Below are 22,740 nucleotides of genomic sequence, written 5' to 3'. Positions count from 1 at the left end.
CCCCCACCCCAGGGCAGGCCGGGGGGAATGGCGGAGGAGGGTCCTGGGGAAGCGGAGGTAAGGCGGGGGGATGGCGGGGGGAGCCAGGCCCCTAGCACAGCTGGGTCGGGGTTTGCATGGAGGTGTGGCTGGGGCTGTGGGTGTCCCCCCTCGGCCCAAGGGCCCCCTCCGGCTCCCTGGCCCCCATTTCTCCCTGGTCTAGCCCAGGGTGGGTGCTGTCACGGGGCTGTGGAGTGGAAGTGGGGCAGTGGGAAAGCCTGGGACCCCCATCTCCCACCCATCCCTCCTTGGGGCTGGGATGGGGTGATGGAGCCGAGCCTGGTGGGGGGGGACCCTGGGCAATCCCAGAGCCCCGTGGGGCAGGTGGGCACCCACGGCTTCCTGGGCTGCGGGTGGGTTGACGTGGGGTTTTTCCTCTCTGTTTTCCCCCAATTTGGGGCTCTCCCCGAGCCAAGGGTGGCAATAGCTGCAACATCCCATGGCGGGAGGGGGGGCAGCAGACGGGGCAGAGCCCCCCCAGCCCCCTTGGCGGGGTGCTGGGCTCCCCAAGCAACTTTGGGGGGTCAAATCCTCTGGGGCGACCTTCACCCCGTGGGCCTGGGGCTGCTCTGGGGGACGGAGGCCCCCGGGGCAGGGCGTGGCCAGTGCAACGAAGGGGATGAGCCCCCCAGCCCGGGAATCCCGCGGGGCCGACGTGACCGGGGCTGTGCTGGGCGAGGGTGACCCACGGGGGGCTCCCCCACACACGGCTGCCCCACGCACCCCCCAGCCCCCGCCCCCCCCGTATCCCCCTCCCCTTCCCGCTCGGGGGGCGTGGCCTCGCGGAGCAGGGGCGGAGCCTGGCGTGGAGGCGTGGCCTCGAGGGGGCGGGGCGGGGGCGGGGCGGCGGGGCGCGGCGCGGCGCGGGAGGGCGGCAGCGGGGCCGCGGTGAGTGCGGGGGCCGGGGCCGGGGCCGGGGGGTCCCGCGGGGCCGGGGGCTGCGGCGGCGCTGGGGGCGAGCCGTGGGGCGGCCGAGGAGCGGGGGCGCTTCGGGGGGTTTGGGGCGCTTCGGGGAGCTGCCGGCGCCTGGGGTGTTGGGGGCCGGGCCCCCGGGGGCCGCTTTGGGGGGGATCCGGGGCGCTCTGGGGGCTGTGGGGCAGCGGCGGCCCTGGGGCGTCGTGGGGCGCTTTGGGGGTGTTTCAGGGGCACTTTGGTGGTGTCGTGGGGATGCAGAGGCCCAGGGGCTCCATGGGGCACTTTGAGGGGTCGCGGGGCACTTCGGGGGTGCTTTAGGGGCGCTCTGGGGGAGCTGTGGGGCAGTACAGGCCCAGGGCCCCGTGGGGCACTTTGGGGGTGTTTTGGAGCACTTTGGGGGTGCTTTAGGGGCACTTTAGGGGAGCCGTGGGGCAGCAGAGGCCCAGGGGCTCTGTGGGACACTTTGAGGGTGTTTTAGGGGCACTTTGGGGGTGTTGTGGGGCAGTACAGGCCCCGGGGCTCTGTGGGGCACTTTGGGGGTGTTTTGCGGCAGTACAGGCCCCGGGGGTCCGTGGGGCACTTTGGGGGTGTCATGGGGAACTTTGAGGGTGGTTTAGGGCACTTTGGGGGAGCTGTGGGGCAGTGGAGGCCCCGGGGGGGCCATGAGGCCCTTAGGGGAGCCATGGGGTCGGGCAGGGTGGAAGCACCGTGGGGCAGGCAGGGCGCTGTGGGGCTCGGTGGGAGAGCAAGTTGGGGCGTGGGGCAGACAAGGGAGGCAGCGTCACCCAGGGAGCCCAGGGATGTGGGGGGGCTAGAGGGGGGGCACAGCTAGGCATGGGGGGGGTGTCCCCCCCACCCGCGCCGGGTGCGTGGGGAGGGATGAGGGGCTGCTTGCCCCTGCCCTGGGGGAACCTGAGGTGCCACCGAGGCGCGGGGGTCCCCGGGGACCCGAAACACCCAGCAGCTCGGGGTGGGGGTCCGGCCAAGCAGGGGCCGAGCCTTCCCTTGCCGTTTCGGGCTCGGAACGGTGGAATCTGGCTTTGCTGCGCTCCGGCCGGAGCGGCTGGCGGTGACGCCGCCCCAGTTGCTGACTGGTTTTACTGGGCGGTTGGAGGGAGGTTTTGCAGGGCGCTGGCGGCCGCCCCCCCCCCCCCCCCGCCCCCGGGCGCTTGTCCCCCTCGGGCGGCGGTGGGACCCTCTGGGCGGGCTGTGGGGCTTGCGGGAGGGAGAAGATGGGGCCCCTTCCCACCGCCTCCCAGCCCGGCCGCCGAGCACGGGGTCCCGGCGGCGGCAGCGTCCCCTCCGTGGCCGTGCGGGGACCCGGCTGTCCCCAGGGGCATCCCCTGACCCGCACGTCCCGGGGGGGTTTCGCTGGGGGGGGGTGCTGCGCCTTGCCTGGCTGCAGCTGGGGGGCACCGAGATGTCCCTTTGGGACAGGGGCCCCCACGTCCCTGCCTGGTCCCTGATCCCTGCTCCTGCCCCTCCGCCGGTGTCAGGTCCCCACGGGGGGCCGTTGCTCCCACCAGCCCTCCGGGGGTGCTGGAAGCAGCGTACCCGCCCCCGGGCTCCCCTGCCACCCCCTGTGCCACGCTGGCACCGCCTGCCCTGGCCCTGCCGGCCAGGGGGCTTGGGCAGGGTGGGCTGTGGGGGGCACAGGGACCCGCACTGCCGTTTGGCACCCTGACCCCCTCCTCTTTCTCCTTCCCGCTTCAGGGGCCGACGGAGCCGTGTTCGCGGTGCGGGGGCCCGAGCGGACCGGACGGATGGGCAGCAGCTGGCAAGGTGAGCGGGGGGGGGGGGGAGTCACCCACCTTCCCACCCAGGGGTGTCACAGGCACGGCGTGAGGTCGCGGTGCCCGGGGACGGCACGTGCCAGTGGGGGTGATGGTGGCAGGGGGCTGGCTCTCCGGCATCTCTCCCCTGCTCGTCCCGTCCCCCCCCCGGGTGCTGGCAGGCGGATTGATTTCAGGTGACAGCTCGGCGGGCGAGACCATGCGGGCAGCGGCCCCCCCTGCCCGCGCCCTGTGCCAGCTGCAGCCATGTGCAAGATGCGATGAGGCAGCAGGGGACGGATCCGGCCCGTCGGCTGCCTCACGTCACGCAGGCGTATGGCCTGGGTTGGGGCAGGGGGGCTGAAGCAGGGCACTGGCAGAGCCCCCCCGGCTGGAGGGGGGCGTGTGGGGCAGGAACGAGTGGCACCCGTGTGTTGGGGCTGGGAAAGAGCCTGGCGCCCGCATCCTGGACCAGCCACCTGCCCAGCAGCTGCCCCCTCAGTGGAGGGGGTGGCCGGTGAGGGTTGAGCGGGGGCTGCCTGGGGCAGAGCCCCCTGTCCTGTGCTGCTCCACGTGGGCTCCAATCCACCTGCCTGGTACCCCGGTAGCAGAGGGGGCTGTGTGGTGCGGCTCCCCCACCCTGGTGGTGGGTCAGGGGAGAGACCCCCTGCCCGGCCCCCCAGGCGGCAGGGGTTTGGCAAGCAGATGGGCAGGGGCTGGCGGCTCTCCAGGGGACCCTGCACCCCACTGTGAATGGTTGGGGGTGGGGGACACTCTCTGTGGGGTCACTGCAGAGAGGTGGGGGCTGTGGGGCAGGAGAAGTGGCTGTCCCCAGTGTGTGGGGCTGCCCCCCACTCTCTGTGGGGGCTATGCTGGCAGGTGCTATGGGGCAGGCAGCTCCGTGGGGCAGGCAGACGGGCAGGCCGCCTGGGAGCTGGCTCTCCGCAGGCCTCTCGGGATTCGCCTCCAGCCCTGGCATGCTTCCCATGGCAGGGTCACGCCAGGGCATGGCGGGGGGCAGGACCACATTGTCGCTGCCCCACGGTGCCACCGGCACCCCACCTGGCACTCCCCCGGAATGCTGAGCCTGGCTTGGGGGGGTGCTGGTGCCACCCCCTTAGCTAATCCTGGTTTTATTCTGGTTCGTTTGGCATCTCCTTCTGCCTGCTTCCCCTCGGGCCGGCCCGTGCTGAGATTGGGGATGGCAGACAGGGGTTCAGGGGTGCGCCCCTGCCCACCCGGGGATGCTGGCGGCTGGCAGGGCATGACCGGTGGTGCCCGATGCTCTGACACCCTGTCTCCCTTGCCTGCAGGCTGCCCGTGCGCTCCTGCCCGCCGGGGGCCCCCCCGCCATGGCCATCGTGCAGACGCTGCCCGTGCCCCTCGAGGCCGCTGCTGAGGGGGCTGCGCAGCTCCGTGCCGCTGCCCGCTCGCCCCCCGCCGCCATGGGCAGCGTCGGCAGCCTCCTGCCCGGCCGGCCCCGCCACGACCGCGCCGGCCAGCCCTGCGACGGGGGGCTCCCCGCCGCCTCCTTCCGCAAGCAGGAGGGGCTGCTCCAGGCCACCCCGCGGGACCCCCCATCCCCTGAGGAGCTCTGTGCAGCCGTGCCCGGCGTCACCCACGCCTACGCCAACGGGGGCTTCTGCGGCGACTGGCTTGATGCCCCCTCTCCCACCAGCCCCTGCAGCGATTCCGACGAGCCCCGTGATGACCGAGCCCTGAGCGGCCACCTCCGGGGGCCGCCCCCCAAGCTCGTCCCTGTCTCTGGCAAGCTGGAGGAGGTGAGGGGGGCGCGGCAGCGGTGTGGGTGGGTGCTGGGGTCTTGGCTTTGCTCCCCATGCTATCCTGGGGCTGTCAGCTCAGGCATGTGAAGGGGGGCCACATGGCCACATTTTTGGTGTCCCTGGGGATGTGGCGGTCTCCATGCCCTCGATGTCCCCTCCTTCGTGCCAGGGGTGTGTGTGGGAGCCCACCTGAGCACCCAATGGAGGGCAGACGGAGCGGGCAGTGCCTGGCCCTTGTCTCCTTCTGGGTGCGAAGGCGTTGGGGCTGGGGCACCCCCCCCCGTCATCGCCCCAGGCAGCCCCTCGGGAGGGCGGCGGGTCCCCCCCAGCCCCTCCCATTCTCCCCTCTTCCCCTGGCAGAACATGGAGAAGACCCTGATCCGCCCCATGGCCTTCAAGCCAGTGGTGCCCAAGCTCCGGAGCGCCCAGCCGGGCACGCGCCCGGGGCTCTCGGAGAGCCAGGTGAGCCTCACCCACTTGCTGGGTGCCGAGAAGCCCGGCTCCCTGAGCTGCCGCGCCAGCACCCTCTCGGACTCGGGGCGCAACTCCCTCTCCAGCCTGCCCACCTACAGCACGGGCTGCAGCCAGCACCCCGAGGTGGGTGCCCTGCCGGCCACCCCCCACGGTCCCCCCGACCCCCCGGGGGGCTGCCGCCCCTCCAACTCGGACAGCGGGCGCTCGTCCTCCAGCAAGAGCACGGGCTCGCTGAGCGGCCGGGGCCGGCCCTCCTCGGAGAGCGGCTCCTGCGGGCGCTCGCCCCTGCCCGGCGAGGAGGCCATGCTGGTGCGGGAGCTGGAGGACAAGCTGCGGGAGAGGGAGGCCGAGCTGCAGCTCCTGCGCGACAGCCTGGATGAGAACGAGGTGGCCATCTGCCAGGTACGCCCCTCGTGTCCCTCTGTCCCCCACCCCCTCCCTGGGGCACCTTGTGTGGGTGTGTGTCCCCCCAGTTGGGGGGCAGGGGAACCTCTTTGGGGACCCTTGTATGGGGATACTTTTTTCTGGGGGTCTGGGAATGGGGATTTTTCCCACTCGTGGGTGATCCTATATAGTCCCTGGGAGACCCTCGTATCGTCTGGGGGGCTAGTTGTACAGACTGGGGTGCCTCGTCTTGGGGTGCCCTCCCTTGGATGCACCTGGAGCTTCTCCCCGCTGGTGGTGGGGCTGGGGGAGCCCTGTAGACTCTGGGGGTGCTGACGTTTGGGGACCAGCGCACCAAGGGATGGGGAGCACGAGCACCACTACATCGCACCCCTTCTGAGCCCCTCCTCTGCTTGGGGGGGGGAACATGACACCCCCCTCCCTGTGGGCAGGGGGTCCCCGTCCGGGGGAGGGCAGCAGAAGCGGGGGGGTGCCGTGCCGCCCCCCCAGCGTGCCCCCCTGCCCCCAGGTGTATGAGGAGAAGCAGCGGCGCTGCGAGCAGGAGCTGGAGGGGCTGCGGCAGCGCTGTGCGGCCCAGGCACGGCAGGCGGCACAGGCGGCGCAGCGAGGGCAGCAGGTCCTGCAGCTCCAGGTGCTGCAGCTGCAGCAGGAGAAGAAGCAGCTGCAGGAGGACTTCGCCCAGCTGCTGCAGGAGCGGGAGCTGCTGGAGCGTCGCTGCGCCTCCTTCCAGCGCGAGCGCACTGAGCTGGCACCGCGGCTGGAGGAGACCAAGTGGGAGGTGAGTCGCCCGACGGCGCTGGGTGAGTCGGGGGGGGCAGGCTTCGGCTGGGGGGGTCCCAGCCAGCGCCTGAGCCCCATCGTCCCCGCAGGTGTGCCAGAAGTCGGGGGAGATCTCACTGCTGAAGCAGCAGCTGAAGGAGGCGCAGGCGGAGCTGGCGCAGCGGGGCACCGAGCTGCTGGGGCTGCGGGCTCAGCTGCGGGAAGCGCGGGCCCAGCTGCAGGTGGGCGAGCGGCGGGCGCAGGGGCTGCAGGAGGCCGCCCGCCTGAAGGCGCTGGAGCTGGAGGTCTGCGCCAACGAACTGCAGCGCCGCAAGAGCGAGGCCGACCTCTTCCGCGCCAAAGCCAGCCGGCTCGAGCAGGAGGTGGCGGGGCTGCGGGAAGCTGCCCACGGGGGGTGCCCCCCACCCGGCGAGGGATGCCCCCAACCCGGCGAGGAGCCCCGGGGCGGCGCAGGGCTGCGGCGGCAGCTGGAGCGGCTGCGGGCGGAGGTCGCCCTGGAGCGGCGGCGCGGGCAGGAGCAGCGGGACGCCTTCGAGCAGGAGCGTGGCACGTGGCAGGGCGAGAAGGAGCGGGTCATCCGCTACCAGAAGCAGCTGCAGTACAGCTACATCCAGATGTACCGCCGCAACCGGCGGCTCGAGCAGCGGCTCCAGCATCTCCGGCTCCAGGGTGATGACCCCGTGACCGAGCCCTGCGACCCCCCCGGCCCCGATGCGCCCTTCGAGGAGATCACGGCCACCGAGATCTGAGACACTGCCTGCCCTCGCCCCGTGCTCAGAGGGTTGGGGGGGCCTCCAGCCCCTGGGATTTTGGGAGCCGTGGGGCTGCATGGGATCCCTGCTCTCCCCCCAGCTCTGCAGAGACCGCTGGCACTGGGAGGGGGCAGAGGGGACCGCAGGCACTGCCCCTTCCCCAGCATGGAGGTGTTGGGGTGAGGGTGCTTCGGCACCCACCGCAGCAGGGGGGTGCCCGTGAGATGTGGGGCCGGGTGGGGGCTGAGTCCCGGCCTCAGGGCCACGCAGAGCTGGTTCCCGCTGATCCTCTTAGCGCCCGGGGGATTAGTGGCACTGGCTTCGGCCAGAGTCACCTTGGGCAGGGGGAGGGCTGGCTTGTCCCCTCCTTGTCGCCCCTGCTGGGCACTGTCACCCAGCCACCTCCAGAGGGGACGGCGGGTGCCCTGTCCCTGCCCGTGGCAGCCTCCTCCCTGCCCCCCTCCCCCCCCTCCCGTGTGTTTGTCAGGGGATTCGTTTCTGTGCCATTTTAAATAACTCTATTTTTATAGGACCTACCAAAACATATCACCCTCTCCCAGCTCACACCCTGCCTGTCTGTGCCCCCCTCACCCCTGCCATGGGGCAGTTTGCCCTCAGTGCCTTTCCCATGCCCTTGCCCCTGGCATCCCTCTGTTACACACCCCCCCCGCCCCCCCGAAAAAAAGCCTGGCCCACGCTCCTGTGATGCCCAGCCTGCCAGGGGAGAGGGGCGCGGTGCCAGGGGTGCCAGCTGGGGATGGGGACACCCCGGGGACACCCCGGGGGTGGGCAGAGGTGGGGGGCCCAACTGGGCACCCAGGGGGGTCAAACCAAAGGAAAAGCCTGGCCGTGCCCAGCTGTGGCTTGGTCGCCCCTGGCTCCAGGGGGGGATTTTTGTACTTTATTTCGGTTGTGTCCCGTTCCCAGAGCCCGGCTCGCCCGTGTACCACCTGGAAACACCCATTAAAAACAAGCCCGGGCTGTGTTTTTTTCAGGGCTGTGTCTGTCTGTCCAGAGCAGGGTTGGGGGCCGCCTGTCCCCATCCTGCCTCACCAGCGTTGTCCCCCCCACCCTCAGCTCCTGCTGCAGGCAGCTCCTCCGTGCCCGTGGAGTGGCTCTGGCTCTCATGCCCTTTGCCTGTGCTGAGACCGGCCACAGCTCAGTGCAGGAATGAGCTATCCAGCTCTTCCAGAGCATGGGACAGCTCCTTGAAGGGGGGGTGCAGTGTCACTCCGGGGGGACTCCAGCCACCCGCACCACCAGCTCCATGGGCTCCTTGGCTTTGTTGCGGTAGGCCTGGCGGATGATGTCCACGGCCCGCTGGTGGGTGACATTCTGCAGGCTCTCCCCATCCACCGACACCAGCTCCTGCCCGGCCTGACTCCCCGTGAGAGAAGGCAGTGGGGTGAAATGCAGCTGCTTTTGGGGTGCCAGGGGGCTGCCAGCACCCAGCAGCACTGTAGGATGGGGATGTCTGGATGCCTGCCCACCCCCCCGGGGTGTGCTGGGTCCCCCTGAGGTCCCCTCGTACCTTGAGGATGCCGCTGAGGAAGGCAGCTCCCCCGGGGAAGATCTTCTCGATCTTCACCACTGGCTGTGCCCTCGACTCGATGCCACCGGAGATGCTGATCCCTGCGAGGGAGCCACAAGACCCTCACGCCCGGGTAGGCTGGGATCCCCACCCGCTCCCACACACGGCACCCCTCTCCCCTGGGCAGACGTGCTTCTGTCCTGCCCTGTTTTGGTAGGTCCTACAGGGACGAGAGCACTGGGCGGTGGCAGCTTCTCTTCTCCCCATCTAGTTTTGGAGGAGTAGGTAGGGGCAGTGCTCGGGTTTTTGCCCCGTCCCCTAAATGGGGTGCCCCTTGCCAAGAGGGTCCCACCCATCCCCGTGATGCTGGTGCCAGGAGGAGGGTCCCCACCCCATCCCCACCCCTAGGGTCCCACCCGTGTGCCACCCACCCAGCGAGTGCTTCAGCTTGGAGAGGGTGACGGTGAGCAGCCGGTACTCCTCCTCCTCCTCTTCCTCCCTGCCAGCATCCCCAGGGCCATTGGTGGCCGCCCCAGCCCCCGCCTCACCCCCTGGCCCCCCAAAGAGGGGTGCGAGGAGGGGCCGTGCCCGCCGGGGCTTCCCCAGCACGTCGGCCCCTCCGTCGGGCACTGACCCGGGGGGCTCCTTGTGCCAGGTGGGCCGGGGGCTGCGCAAGCGCCCATGCCCCTCGCCCGGGGGGGGCTCAGCTAGCAGCCAGTTGGGGGGCTGGGGGCTGGTGGCGGGTGGGGGGCGGCTGGCGCAGGCGTAGGCATCCACTGGCACGTCAGGGAGTGGGGTGTAGGTGCGGGGGTGAAGCCGGCGGGGGCTGGGAGAGGCTCGGGGCCGGGCCGGGCTCGCCTGCAGCCCCCCAGCTTCCTCGGGCTCCGGGGCTGCCGCCGGCTTCAGCAGAAACCCGCCCCGATAGTCTGCAATGAGAGGGGCTCAGGGATCCTCCCCCAGAACCCCACAGCCCTGCTCCCTCAGACCCCCACCACCCAGGGATTTCCCCAGGACCCCAAAGCCCCGATCCCTGGGACCCCCACCACCCAGGGACCCCCTCGGCACCAAGGGCCCCAGATCTTCCTCCTCCAGGGACACCCAGGCACCCTGGCTCCCCTCCCTATGACCTCTGACACCCAGGGACCCCCAGGCACCCCAGCTCTCTCCAGGGACGCCAGGTCCTCCTCCCCAAGACCCCCTAGCACCCAGGGCTCACAGATCCTGCTACTCCAGGACCTCCCAGCACCCAGAGACACCAGACCCCTTCTCCCCTGGGACCCCCTGCACCCAGGCATCCCAGCTCCCTTTCTCCTCCCCCAAGTTGCTCCCATAACCCCTCCACCCTGCACCCCTCCACCCCTTCCTGGGGCAGCCCATGGGCCAGGCAGGCCCCGTGGGGTGGCACTCACCAGGCACTGGTGTGATGAGGTGTCTCTTGGGGGGGACATCGTGGTGGGCTGGGCGGAGGGCAGGTGAGCGCACTGCAGGCAGGGAGAGCTGCCGGTCACCCCCCTGGGCTGTGTCTCCCCCTGGGCTGTGCCCACCCCTGCCTGCTGTCCCCCCCAGTGAAGGTCCCCGGGGGGCCAGGCTCTACCTGAGCGGCTCTTCAGGGCGTCAAAAGCTTCCAGCTCCAGGGGCATCACCATGCTGTCAAACCGGCCCAGGTCTGTGGGGGCCACCACGCTCCTGCCGGGACAAGGAGGGAAGGGGACAAGTTGTGGCCGCCTCCGGGATGGAGCATGACCGGGGCTGAAGAGCACATGTGGGGTTCTGGGTTTGCCCCACCCGGCCGGGTGGCATTGGGGTACCCCGGGATACCCTCTGGCACCACCCACCTCACATCCCGCAGCAGCAGGACCTTCTCGGGCCGGTCCAGGATGGCCAGCAGCGGCCGCACCAAATCCTCCACGCTGCCCTCATGCAGGTACTGCAGGCGCAGGAGGGGTGTCAGCAGATGGGTGTCCCCCACCTCGTGCCTCAGTTTACCTCCCAGAGCTTAATGTGGGCTCATAGCTCTGGTCGCAATACCCCCCAGGATGCAGGAGCTGCCGGTGCTGCCCTGCCCGCACCCTGCCTGCGGCACCGTACCCGGGAGCAGTGGCGGAGCACGGCTGTCACCTCGTCGGGGCTGAGGAGGCGTGCGGCTGTGTCCTGGATGTGCGGCAGCCGGGCCTCGGGGTCGCTGCCGTTGGGCTGCAAGGCGGCGATGCCTGCCGGGCCCAGGATGCTGGCACGCCGGCTTTTCTCTGGGGGGGCACAGCAAGGAGGGGTGGCCAGCGGGGCAGGGACCACCCCAGGCACCCCACACTCCCCCCCTCACTAGCTCGATCCACACCAGAGTCGGGCAGACACACACAGCATGGGGCCAGGCGCATGCAGAGCCTGCCCCGCAGCCCCCCCGGGCACACGGGCACCCCCGTTACCCCGCTTCAGGCTCCGGATGACAAACTTCTGCACAGCACCTACTGCAAGGGAGACGGAGAGGGGTGAGCGCCTGGGGGGGGCCAGCAGCATCGCTGCCCATCGCCAAAATTGCATGCCTGGAGACCCCCTCCTCATGCCCCCCCATGCCAGGGATGCCACAATGGGGCCGCAGTGCCCACAGAAGGTGGGACTGGTCCCAGGTTGGGTCCCTCTCTGCCATGTCCCCCAGCCCAGTACCTCTGTCCCCATCAGGGCGCCCTGGGGACTTGGCGCGTGCCCGGCGGTCGGAGGCGGGGGGCTCCTGGCTGGGTGGGGCCCAGCTCTGGCTGGTGGCACGACCCCCCTTGAAGAAGAGGTTGACGAGGGTCTTGGAGCGGTGCAGCCCCGGGGGGGCCCCCCGTGCCCCTTGTACCTCGGGCTTCTCCTTCTTCCGCTTCTCCTCTGGGGACAGAAAGGGGTGGGTCGGAGCGGAGGAGCCAGGGGATGCCACCCCAAATGATGTTTGGGGGGGCTGGGAAGAGGCCTGGGCTGGGAACCTGGGGGAGTGGGGGGGCTACTGGGGGGCACTGACTGGAAGAGAGACCTGCTGTGGGGTGCAGGGGGTCTCCAGGGGCTGGAGGGCTGGGCTTTGGGGTGCCATGCAAGCCTTGAGAACAGGACTGGGGCTACAGGATGCCCAGGGCTGGTGGCCAGGGGTCCATTTGGGGTGGGGGCTCCAGGGTGCCGGGGTAGGGGCCAGGGGCTCAGCTATAGGATGCCCAGGAGCGGGGGCGAGGTTATCCGTGTGGGGCAGGGGCTATAGGATGCCCAAGCAGGGGACAAGCCCCACATGGGGCAGAGACTGAGCTATGGGACGCCCAGGGCTGGGGTGCAGGGTTGGAGGGGGACCCTAGCCAGGGGTGAGTCCCACGCGTGGGGCCGTGCCCCGGTGCTTACCGGCGACAGTGAGGTCGCTCTGGGAGCGCGTGATGGGCTGCCGGGGCCGGCTCAGCGCCAGCAGTAGTGCCGTCTTGGGAGAGTGGGCGAAGGCACGGCGCGGGTGGGTGCCGGGGGGCTCGCGCGCACCCTGGCCCCGGATGGCCGTGTCCCGCAGCAGCTCGGGGGGCCGCACCGTGCGCCGCATCTCTGGCAGCCCCTCGGTGGCCGGCTCGGTCTGCATGGCCCGCTCGGCACGCTCCCGCGCCCAGCCCCGCCGTGGCCCATCCTCCGTGGAGATGGCCACATCCACGGTGCGGGTGGGGGGCCCCGGGGTGGCCGTCCCCAGCCCGTTCACTGCCCCTGGTGCTGGCCCCGAGGAGTAGGAGGAGATGGAGGAGCTGGTCTCCGAGGTCTGAGACAGCTGCTGCAGCTGCCCGTTGGTCACTGCAAAGGCAGAGCAGGGACATGGGGTGACACACCACAGGCCTCCGGGAGCTCTGCTTCCGCCCCGAGGACAGGGGACGTGTGGAAACCCACAAGGTTGTGGGGACCAGGTGGCTGCTGGCCATCGCATAGGGCTCTTCATGTCCCCTACAAGGATGGGGACATGTGAGACCCTGCAGGATCACAGGGACCATGGGGCTGCCGGCCACAGCATGGGGCTCTCCATGTCCCCTAGAAGAATGGGGGGCAGGTAGGACCCTGCGAGGCCATGGGGACCATGGGGATGCTGACCGTGGCACAGGGAGCTTCAGGCCCCCTCTTCAGGCCATGGGATGGGACCCCATGGCACGAGGACATTCTCCCTCCCCACCGGGGCCGGACGCCCCTTGCATGGGGGTCCCAGCCCCACCCCGCCCCAGCCCGGTGTCCCTGCCGGTACCCGCACAGCACTGCCCTTACAGCGACTGAGCCAGCAGTACTCGGCCACCATCTCCTTGTAGGCAGGGAACCGGCCGGTCTCCTAGGCATGGGGGGAGAGGACGTGGAGGTCAGCGTTCACCGGCCGCCCTGGATGAACCCGATCCGGTGCCAGCCATGAATAATGCATCCCCCCACACACACCCGCCTGAAACCCAACCAGCCGGCGGCTGTGCCAGCCCCACGGGCGCTGGGCTGAGCTGGGGCAGTGCCAGCACGGGGACGCACCGACCCCCCCCACCTCGCCCAGGGCTCCCGCAGGGCCGGGCGCGGGTACCTTGATGGTTAGCATGATGTGGGTCTGCCCCTTGAGCACCTCCACTGCCTTGCTATGGCTTATGTCTTCGAACTTGACTCCGTTGGCTGCAAGGACTTGGTCTCCCACTCGAATGCCGTTCTGCTCTGCCAGCCCCCCAGGGTCCACCCTAGGGCAGCAGGGGGGCAGGATGGGGCCAAGCCCTCATCGGAGCCCTGCTCCTGCCCCATGCCTCCACCCGGGCGGCCCTGTGCCCCAGCACCCACAGTGGTGATGCCCACAGTCTTATGAGGGTGGGGGGCTCAGCCAGGGAGGGGGTGCCGAGCCCCAGCGTGGGCACAGCAGGGATCGGGGTGCCGCGTGCCCCCCAGGGTGGCCGTACTTGGAGACGTAGATGCCGAGGCCGAACTCCCTGCCGCCGCGGATGTTGAAGCCCAGGCAGTAGTCATCGGAGGTGGTGTAGAGGTGGACGATGCGCCGCAGCCCGTCCTCGGAGCCGCTCTCTGATGGCGTTGAGCCACTTTTCTCTACCACCAGGCGCCTGTTCACCACGTCCACCCTGGAGCATGGGCACAGTGTGGTGGGGGGGGAGGGCTCAGGGGTCCGGCTCTTGTCCTCCAGCAGGATGGGGCCATTGGTGTCACCCAGCAGAGGAAGAGTCATGGGGATGGGGGATGTTGAGGATGGGGCTTGCACCCACCCTGCCTGCTCCAGACCTTCCTATCCCATCCTGTGCCCCACCTTGGGCTCTCCCCAGTTTTGTTAGAGACCTCCGATGCCCCCCACCCTGGGGGTCCCCCAGCTCTGGGGCCCTCCCTGCTACCCAGCATCCCCCACCGAGCCTCCCCACCATGCCCTCCATGAGGCTGGGCTTTGGGGTGGTGTCATGGGGGGACGCCCTGCTCACCATGCTGTCTTCTCCTTGGAGAACTTGATGCCCGGCACACGGCCCATCCGCCGGACCACCATGCGGAGGCGGTTGTTGCCAGTGAGGACCTTGACGGCGCTGCTCATGGTGATGTTCTCCAGGCTCACGCTGTTCACCTCCGTGATCTTGTCACCAACACACAGCCCGGCCTGCTCTGCGAGGGGCACACAGCTTGGCTGGGCACCTGACCCGGCACCAATGTCCTTGTTTGGTGTCCTCTCCGTAAATGTGTCCCCAACCTGATCCAAACCCCACGGCAACAGAGGCGGGGATGCCTGGCAATCGCACCGAGGCCGTGGCAGGCACGGGGGCCTCGTCACCTTGCTGTAGCTTGGGGATGGAGCTCAGAGCCATCGGCACAGGGCTGCCCACTCCCATCCCCATCCCTTCTCCATGGGCAGCCTGAAAACCCCACGGCCAGAGGCGGCAGGGAGCAAACAGTGGCTTGCCACCATGAAGGGTGGCATTGCCACTGTGGCACCATGTCACTGGGAGCGTCCCGAGAGGGTCCTGCTGGCACGTGCCTGTCCCCATCGGCGTCCCTCGCCCTGTCCCACTTACCGGCAGCGCTGCCCTCCTCCACCTTGCTGACGAAGATGCCCAGCCCGTGCTCAGAGCCGCCGCGGACGCTGAAGCCCAGCCTGCCATCCACGCTCTTCTCCACCGTGATGGCATTGATGATGTCACTCTCGTTGCTGCTGGCTGTGGGGACGGGACGTGTCACCCAGGCTGGGTGCGAGCAACTGGGAGGGGGGTGTCTCTCTTGCGGGGGATGTCCCCAGTCCCAGGACAACTCTCCCTGACCCCAGACCCAGGGAACCCCGGCGTCCAGGCCCTCCTGGCCATGCGGGTGGGCAGAGGGCTGCGAGGGCACCCCACGCACCTTCGATGGGGGTGTTGATGAGGATGACGCGGCCCATGGGGGAGGCGGCACGGCTGCCCCGGGCGGCCCCGTTGAGCAGGCGGCTCTGCTTGCTGAGGAGGCAGCGGGGAGCCAGGCTGGCCTCGCTGCTGGAGCTCTGCGACCGGCTGCCCGCCGTCATCCCCGACAGCGCTGCGTCCCAGCCCTGGGCCATGGCGGCGCTGGGCACCCCGGCGTCCCGGCGTCCGGCTCGGGGCTGGCCGCTTCCTCACGGGGCTGGGGCTGCCCGCCGGCCGGGGGGGGACATGGCATAGTCCAGCAGCACATGCCCGGGCTTGGGCACTGCTCCCTCTTAGCAGCGCGATGCCAGGGCCGGCTGGCGTGGGTGCTCGGCACTGGCAGAACGGGTCCTGGGCGCAGCAGCACGGCCTGGGGGGACAAGGAGCTTCGTGATCCCCTCTGCAGCCCTGTCCCCTCCCGCCCTATAGCGCCCTGGGGGCCAAACTGCTGCAGGGCTGCGGGGTACCACCACGGGGGTGGGCAGGCACAGGCTGCCCTGCCCTGGGGCAAAGATGCCGGGGTGTAAAGGGGCTTTGCCTGGCAGCGTAAATCCGGAATGGGGGGCGCAAAGGGGCTTTAGCTGGTAGCATAAACCCGGAATAGGGGGCGCAAAGGGGCTTTACCTGGCGGCGTAAATCCGGAAAGGCTCCGGAGAGGGGACGCGGGGACCTCAGCTTTACGCCAGAGAGCAGGACCTGACCCCCCCCGGCCCCTCCCTGGGGAAGCTTTGCAGCAAGAAGGGGGGACAGCCCCTCCCCATCCTCCCCGGAGCCCCTCCGGATTTACCCCGCCGGGAGCTGCCGTGGGGCAGTTCCCGCGGGGATTTTCCAGGCGTGGGTTAAACGCCATCACGGGCCCCCCCCCCCCCCCCCCGCTTCGTCCCCCGCTCGCCCCAGCCTGACCTCAATAAATAAGTGATGGCCCCGGCCAGGGGGACACGCTGGTGTCCCCGCCGCCTGCCAGCCCCCCACGGCGCCCCCCACTGCCCCCACCCCCAGCATCAGCCGGCGGTGCCCCCTCCCCGAAGGGGCGCTGGGGACCCCCCTACCGCCGTCCCTCCCCCCCCGCCCCGTGCCCTCCTCACCTGTCCCCATGGTGCCACCTGCGAAAGAGACACCCGGCAGCGCGGGGGGGATGGAGAGGCCGGGGGGGGGCAGCGCCGCCTCCCGCCCCCCCGCCCGCGGGGATTGGCTGCCCCTGCGGGACCGGCGCGGCCATCGGGCGCGGGAGCTGTCAATCAAGAGCGGCCAGGGCCGGCCTTGCAGCTGGGGGGGAGCCCTGCGTGCGTGTCCCCCCGGCGGGCGCGGGGCGGGGGGGCTCGGGGGGGCGCGTCCCCCCGCGGGGCCGCGTGGGGCGAGGGATGTGGCGTGTGTCCCCCCGAGCCCCGCCCTTAGCGCGGAGCATCCCGGCGGCACGCAGGGGAAACTGAGGCACGGCCAGGGGAGGGGGCGCGTCGTCGCCCCCCGCTCACTCCGGCGATGCGCGCCCGTGTCCCCCCGTGTGCCCCTCCCCGGGGGGCATCGCCTCCGCCCCCGGGCTGGCCGTGACCCCCCGGCGGGGCCCGGCGCCGCCAGCGCGAACCCGACACCGCGGCGGTTTCAGGTGATGCGCGGCGGCCGGGGGGGCTGCGGGAGGGCGGCGGGGGGGCGGCGGGGGCGGGCAGCGGGGAGGGGGCGTCCCCCCGCTGCCGGCGGGGCGGGGTCCGCGCCGCGCCCGGGGGCAGCCCCGCCGGGGCACCCCGACACCGGGCGGGGGGGGAGCGCCGGGGTTCGGGGCTGGGGGGGCACGGCCGGCGTGGGGACGCGCACCCACACACACACGCACCCCATGCACGCGCACGCCCACGGCATGCGTGTTTGTACCCCTGCGCACGCCCGCGCCTGCGAGCCCAGCCGTGCCGCCTGCGCGCGCGCTCAACAGGCGCCCACGGAGCGCCGCTGCACGCGCAGCGGTGCACACGCGTGTACGCAGCCCTGCTCGCACGCGCGCAGGCGCGGCTGTGCACACGCGTGTGCCCGCACGCGCCGCCCTAGGCACAAGCAGGCGCCCACTTCTGCAGAGGCGCTGCCGCCCTGCGCGCACTCGCGCGCACCTGCCGTGCCACGCGTGAACACCGACGCGACACGGGTGAGCACAACGTTACAAGCACGCGCGCGCGTGGCACGGGCATCAAAACCCGCGTGAGCCCGCGGATACACACGGCTGAAACGGGGGCGGCCTTGCGCGCACTGCCACGCGCAGAAACACGCACGTGAACACCCACGTGAAAACACACACGCGAGCACCCGGGTGCGCGGAAGCCGGCGTGAACGCACACGGACGGACACAGACACGCACGTGAGCGCACACGCGCACACCCACGTGAGCACGCGCGCCCACGCGCGAGTACACCCACGCGCGCGCGCACCCACGCGCGCGATCGGGGAGGGGGCAGCAGGCGCCGCGTGCGGCTTGGCACGTACCGTCCCCCCCGCCGCCGGCCCGGTCCCGCGTGGCCCCCGCCGCCCCCCGCGCGGCGCCGCCCGGCTCCCCCCGCCGCGGGGCCGCCCCCCCCGTGACGAGGCCGGACGTCAGCGCGCCGGGCGGGAGCGGGGTGGCGGCGGCGGCGCGGGCACGGCGGGCACTGCCCGGGAAGCCGTGAGTGCGGGGGAGCCCCTGCCCGGGCCCTTTTTGGGGGGGGGGGGGTCACGCGTGGGGGAGGGATGCTCGGCCCGGGGAGGGGGGGAGCAGAGCCCCGCTTCTCGCGGAGAAGGACGGGCGTGGAAACGGGGCCGTGCCGTGTGTTTTGGTGCCTTCCCGTGGGGGGGGGGATATTCCCTCCCGTGCCCTTCCTCGCCCCCCTGTGACTGGCAGCAGCGCTGGCCCCGAGGCGGCGGGTCCCTGTCCCCCCCCCGTGGCCGGGGTGCCCTGCTGGGGTGGGGGTCCCTAACTGCTGTGGGGGCTGCTGTAAGCCGGGCTGGGGGCTCCCCACTGACAGATTTCAGGGTGAGGGGGGTGCAGTGGTGGGGTCACCCCACCCGGCAGCTGCCCTGTCTGCTGGGTGGGCTCGGGGGTCCCCACTCGGCTCCACTGCAAAGGGGCTCCCTGTCCCCCACCCGTGTCTCCCCCAGGCTGGGGGAGCTCCAGAGCTGCCCCAGCAGGGATGCGGCGGGGGGACACACGGGCACTGCATCCCACTTAACTGCCCCCCCCCAGAAGATGCCACCGTCCCTCCCTGCCACCATCAACATCCGGGAGCCCCGCTGGGACCAGAGCACCTTCCAGGGCCGGGCCAAGCACTTCTTCATGGTGACCGACCCCCGAAACCTGCTGCTCTCGGGGGCCACGCTGGAGGAGGCCCGTCGGGTGGTGGAGGACTACAGGTACCCGGGGGGGGTACCCTCAGCACTGCCTGCAGGCAGGATACAGCCTCAGGGCCATCCCAGGGGTGGGAGCGGTGCTGGCCCCCCCTGGCCAAAGCCAGCCCCCCAAATTGCCTGGCTGGTCCCTAAGGCATCTCCCAGCTGCCCCACATGGGGTGGGGGACCAGGCAGGGCACGGGTGCTGGCAGAGGGTCTCCCAACGGGTGCTACGCTTGCCTGGCAGGGCGGGCACGGTACCCCCGGGGCTGACGGAGGACCAGCTTTGGCGGGCGAAGTACATCTACGACTCGGCCTTCCACCCCGACACGGGCGAGAAGATGCTCCTCGTGGGACGCATGTCTGCCCAGGTCCCCATGAACATGACCATCACCGGTTGCATGTTGACCTTCTACAGGTACCTGTCCCCTCCTCACCCCTGGTCCTGGGGTGAGGAGGGGACACATGTCCCATTCCCCGCAGTGCACCCGTGCCGTAGGAGCATGGGTGGCATCCCCCAGTGCCACCAGCACCCTCCTCTCTCTGGTAGGACCACGCCGGCCGTGCTGTTCTGGCAGTGGGTCAACCAGTCCTTCAACGCCATCGTCAACTACACCAACCGCAGCGGGGATGCACCCATCACCCCCAGGTAAGCATCCCTCTGACCAGGTCCTTGGGGCACCCCAAAATGCCAGGGGGGTGCCTTGAATAGCTCCGTGAATAGCCGGCTGTGAGATGGGACAATGGGGACCTGGCGCAGCCAGAGATGGACACGATGGGGCTGTCAGGGTTAGCGGCAGAGCTGGCAGAGGAACCCAGATGTCCTGATGCTATTTGAAGGGCATGCTGTGTCCTCCTTTGGGGGGGTGGTGGGATGGGGGAACCCTGGCTTATCGGTGTCACCTCCTGCTCTTGCAGCCAGCTGGGGACAGCCTATGTGAGCGCGACCACGGGGGCAGTCGTCACAGCGCTGGGGCTCAAATCTCTCACCAAGGTAAGGTGGCGCTTGGCCATCACTGGCCGGGGCACCTGGACCCTCCCCGTGGGGTCCCTCTGAGCTGAGCAAGGGATTCACCCCATCACCCGGGGCAGGGCAGAAAATGGAGGAAAGGGGTTTCCTGGGGACACCCACAGAAGGCAGCCCCTCTCCGCGGTGATGGCTCTGGAGATGGCCTGTCCCTCCAGCCCCGCTCCATCCCCAGCTGGATCTCTCCAAGCTTTCATCCCTCGGCCACCCTCCAGGGCTGGGAGGGGACATGGGACCCCCTGGACCCGCTGGGCTGTCCAGCTTTCATGGGCTGGGAGTTGTAGGGGAGGAGGGAGCGGTTTTCCCTGGTGGGGCTGGGACTCACCAGAGTCTTGCAGGGGGACGGTGGCAGAGCCAGGGACAGCCAGCTCTGCACCCAGACCCCCTGCGTGACATGCTCCCTGCTTGCCCCCCCAGCACTTGCCAGCCATCATCGGCCGGTACGTGCCTTTTGCAGCTGTGGCTGCTGCCAACTGCATCAACATCCCGCTGATGAGGCAGAGGTGAGCCCCTGAGCTGGGACGGGGTGGTCGGGCTCACATTGGAGTTCACTGGTGGGTGACGTGGGGAGCAGTGCCCTGGGCTTGCAGGGGACTTTCTTCCTGTCCCTGCTGGCATCCCTTACCCTGGGGGGTTGGTTTGAGGGTGCAAGCACCCAGTTGCATCCCAAGGGGTTATCGCTTCAGCCGGCTGTGAGCTCCCCATCCTTATCCAGCCCTGTTGAGGACCCCCCCAAAGTGTGAATGTGGGTCCAGCTGAGACCCCGCCGACTTATTACGTAGGCAGTGGATGGGGAATACAGGAGGATGCCAACATCCCTTGGAGACGTGCCCCTGTGCTGTGTCCCTGCCCTGTCCCTTGATCCCCGCACCCGTGTGCCCTGGGGTCCCCTCACCCCCACTCTCCCTGCAGAGAGCTCAAGCTGGGGATCCCCGTCACTGATGAGAATGGGAACCGCCTGGGCGAGTCCACGGCTGCAGCCCAGAAGGCCATTTTCCAGGTGGTGGTGTCCCGCATTGGCATGGCAGCCCCGGCCATGGGTGAGTGTCCCCTTCTCCACCTGTGTCTGGGAGCTGCCGCTGGTCCCTGGCAGCGTGGGACGGGGTCCCATGGCTGGCAGGGAGGCTGTGAGCACTGGGAGCTCATCTTCTTCCCCTCTGCCCCAGCCATCCCCCCGGTGATCATGAACGCGCTGGAGAAGAGAGCTTTCCTGAAGGTACTGGTGGTCCTGGGATGGGAGGGTGGGCAGGGGGACCCACACCTAGCTTGTCACAGTGCTGGCACCCCTCGGGGCTGGCACCCCGTCGGGGAACAGACACCTTCCCACCCCGTCCACCCCACTGATGTGCGGCCTCTCCCTGTCCTCGGCAGCGGTACCCATACCTGAACGCTCCGCTGCAGGTCGGCCTGGTGGGACTCTGGTAAGTCACCATCCACCGACCAGCATTGCCTCCCTGGGTGGAGATCGAGCCCAGGTATGGGGGGCAGTGCTGCTGGGGGTTCTGCTTGGCAGGGGAGGTGAGAGCCGCCCCAGAGCTCCTCGGGGGGATGCCGGAGCTCGGCCAGGCTGGTGGCCCCACAGGCAGGTGGGATGCGATATGAGATCCTGGGGCTGGGAGCTGTTTTGTTCCATCTTGATGTCTCTCAAGCCTGCCATGGGCTCCTGCTCAGCATTGCTGTTCCCCCACACTGATGGGGACAGGCGTTGCCCCGCTTCAGGAGCCGAATGCAGGGTCTGGAGCTTGGAGAGGGCATCTCCTTACCCCTTTCCTGGCTCAGTACCTGGCACGGCTCTGGGCTGCCTCCTTGCTGCTCTGGGGTCAGGCCACGGGTGGGAGCAGGTGATTTACGCAGCCCAGCTTCTCCTCTCCATGCCTTTCCCTTGTAGCTTGGTGTTCGCGACCCCTCTGTGCTGCGCGCTCTTCCCACAGAAAAGGTAAGGATGGGCACCTTGCCTGCCTTTGTCGCTCCCACCCCCCAAGGTGGGGGGTGCGTGGGCTCCTTGTGCTCTTTGACTCCTAAGAGATATTTTTGCTCCTTCGAGTGGTAAGAGGCTTGAAACTGTGTGCACACACACATCCCCGTGCACCAGCTGTGCAGACCCAAAGGTCTGCGCTGGGCCATGGGGACAATGTCCCCGTGGGGTGCAGGCGGGGAAGGGGTGGCAGCAGGTGGTTTCCCAACCCAAGGCCACTGGTAGGTATTCCCCCTCCATCCTCTGTATCTGTGTCCCTTCAACAGCTCCATGCCTGTGAGCCGCCTGGAGCCTGAAGTCCAAGCTCGGATCCGGGAGAAAGACCCGCAGCTGGAGACCGTCTACTTCAACAAAGGGCTCTGAACAGGGGCCCGGGGCAGCTGAGATGCGTGCCGCAGAGCCGCCAGGCCAGCGCATTGCTGAGCTTTGCCCCTCAGATCCCTTCGGGGCCACCGCCGCTTTCCCTTGGCCGTCGTGTATCCGTAGGTCCCAGGTGCTCAGCCCTGCTTCCCAGGATGCCCGCAGCCCTGCACTATGCCGAACTTTGTCCCCACGCCTGGGCTCAGCCCCGCTCTGGGGACCTCCTGTCTGGCACCCCTGTGCATGTCTCCCATGCTCACCCTGCGTGTAGCTGTGTGCAGTGCACGGGGGAGCGTGGGCAGCAGCACCAGGGACCTTGCGAGCAGGGATGTGGGGTAAGGAAGAAAACGGTGCTCCCCAGCTTTAGGAGGCAGCGGACAATCATGGCGACTGAGGGTTGAACCCCTCTGTGCCAAGCCCCCACTCTCTTTCCCCATGGTGCCGTGTACCCATGTTCCCCAGCTGGCCCCTGGGGATGGCAGAGTGGCTCCTAGAGAGGGAAACTTCCCCCCCCCAAAAATCAGGGGTGAGTGATTTCAAGTGCATACAGTGGCTCGAACCCGGGTGGGGCTCTCCCAGCCCGGGCGCACACTCTCAGCTCACCCTCTGCTCTCCTCTGGGCTGCTACGGGGATTTAATCTGGCTTTCTGCTCCTTCTATCCCCAGGGCAAATGGCACATTTTAATCCCAGCAGAGAGTCCCCCTTTTTATTCTCATTTTAATGCTATCTCTGTTCAGGGCTGGGCTCCCCCCGAGGGCTCACTCTACCCCCTCCTGGAGTGCTTGCTTTCAGGTGGACCTTCTCGAATAGCTTTAAGTGCACTGTGGTTTCCTCTAGTTATTTTTTATATACATATAATGTACCTATATATACCAAATAATAAAGGCAGGTTGTTTATACAAAACCAAAAGCAAAGAGAAGCATGTTGCTTGCCAATTTGTATACAGTGGGAAGGGACTGCCGTCAGGGTGAGGATGGGAGCAGGAGGGACGGGCAGGTTGGCCACCGGGGTGCCCCTGTGCCCCCCGAGGCCGGGCTCTGCTCCCTGTTTTCCAGCCCGCTGCCTTTGCAGCGGCATTGGCTGGCTCAGCCTGTGGTTAAGCTCATCCAGCTGTCAGGAGGGCTTTTTTTAGCACCAAGGGCTTTGCACCTCGCCACTGCGCAGAGGGCTCTGCTAAGCTGCTGCCCTGGATGCTGCTGGTTTGGAGAGACTGGAGC

The 22,740-nt window shown here is 69.2% G+C and overlaps 3 protein-coding genes across 8 annotated transcripts; 2 read left to right on the top strand and 1 right to left on the bottom strand.

The window, feature by feature from the left end:
- Positions 1-882: 882 nt before the first annotated feature.
- Positions 883-7,915, top strand: LZTS2 (leucine zipper tumor suppressor 2). The gene is made up of 6 exons (XM_072869945.1): positions 883-927; positions 2,668-2,736; positions 4,040-4,507; positions 4,871-5,386; positions 5,898-6,167; positions 6,259-7,915. Exons 3-6 carry the CDS (start codon positions 4,079-4,081, stop codon positions 6,916-6,918), a joined length of 1,875 nt encoding a protein of 624 aa, XP_072726046.1. The 5' UTR covers positions 883-927; positions 2,668-2,736; positions 4,040-4,078; the 3' UTR covers positions 6,919-7,915.
- On the bottom strand, positions 7,791-16,511 carry PDZD7 (PDZ domain containing 7). 2 transcript variants are annotated; one of them, XM_072869943.1, is made up of 17 exons: positions 15,906-16,510; positions 14,783-15,190; positions 14,461-14,601; positions 13,879-14,053; positions 13,354-13,530; positions 12,993-13,140; positions 12,698-12,758; positions 11,813-12,238; positions 11,114-11,317; positions 10,876-10,917; positions 10,541-10,698; positions 10,288-10,379; positions 10,047-10,138; positions 9,862-9,933; positions 8,884-9,378; positions 8,453-8,553; positions 7,791-8,298 (listed from the first exon to the last, which is right to left on the bottom strand). In XM_072869943.1, exons 2-17 carry the CDS (start codon positions 14,973-14,975, stop codon positions 8,149-8,151), a joined length of 2,727 nt encoding a protein of 908 aa, XP_072726044.1. In that variant the 5' UTR covers positions 14,976-15,190; positions 15,906-16,510; the 3' UTR covers positions 7,791-8,148. The 2 variants fall into 2 exon arrangements, with proteins under 2 accessions (XP_072726044.1, XP_072726045.1); XM_072869944.1 differs by lacking the exon at positions 10,876-10,917 and having other exon boundaries at positions 15,906-16,511.
- On the top strand, positions 16,078-22,430 carry SFXN3 (sideroflexin 3). Of its 5 annotated transcripts, none has more exons than XM_072869949.1 (11): positions 16,078-16,423; positions 18,017-18,183; positions 18,407-18,577; positions 18,710-18,808; positions 19,078-19,153; positions 19,604-19,689; positions 20,099-20,226; positions 20,353-20,402; positions 20,558-20,607; positions 21,075-21,122; positions 21,428-22,430. In XM_072869949.1, the coding sequence occupies exons 2-11, from the start codon at positions 18,020-18,022 to the stop codon at positions 21,522-21,524; spliced, it is 969 nt and encodes a 322-aa protein (XP_072726050.1). In that variant the 5' UTR covers positions 16,078-16,423; positions 18,017-18,019; the 3' UTR covers positions 21,525-22,430. The 5 variants fall into 5 exon arrangements, with proteins under 5 accessions (XP_072726050.1, XP_072726048.1, XP_072726047.1 ...); XM_072869947.1 differs by lacking the exon at positions 16,078-16,423 and adding an exon at positions 16,655-16,948 and having other exon boundaries at positions 18,020-18,183; XM_072869946.1 differs by lacking the exon at positions 16,078-16,423 and adding an exon at positions 16,655-16,948.
- The last annotated feature ends 310 nt before the right edge of the window (positions 22,431-22,740 follow it).

The sequence above is a fragment of the Ciconia boyciana genome, chromosome 8 (assembly GCF_034638445.1).
Source record: "Ciconia boyciana chromosome 8, ASM3463844v1, whole genome shotgun sequence".
NCBI classification, from domain to species: domain Eukaryota; kingdom Metazoa; phylum Chordata; class Aves; order Ciconiiformes; family Ciconiidae; genus Ciconia; species Ciconia boyciana.
Note: the sequence above shows the minus strand (reverse complement) of the source record. Positions and strands in the feature narration are given on the sequence as shown.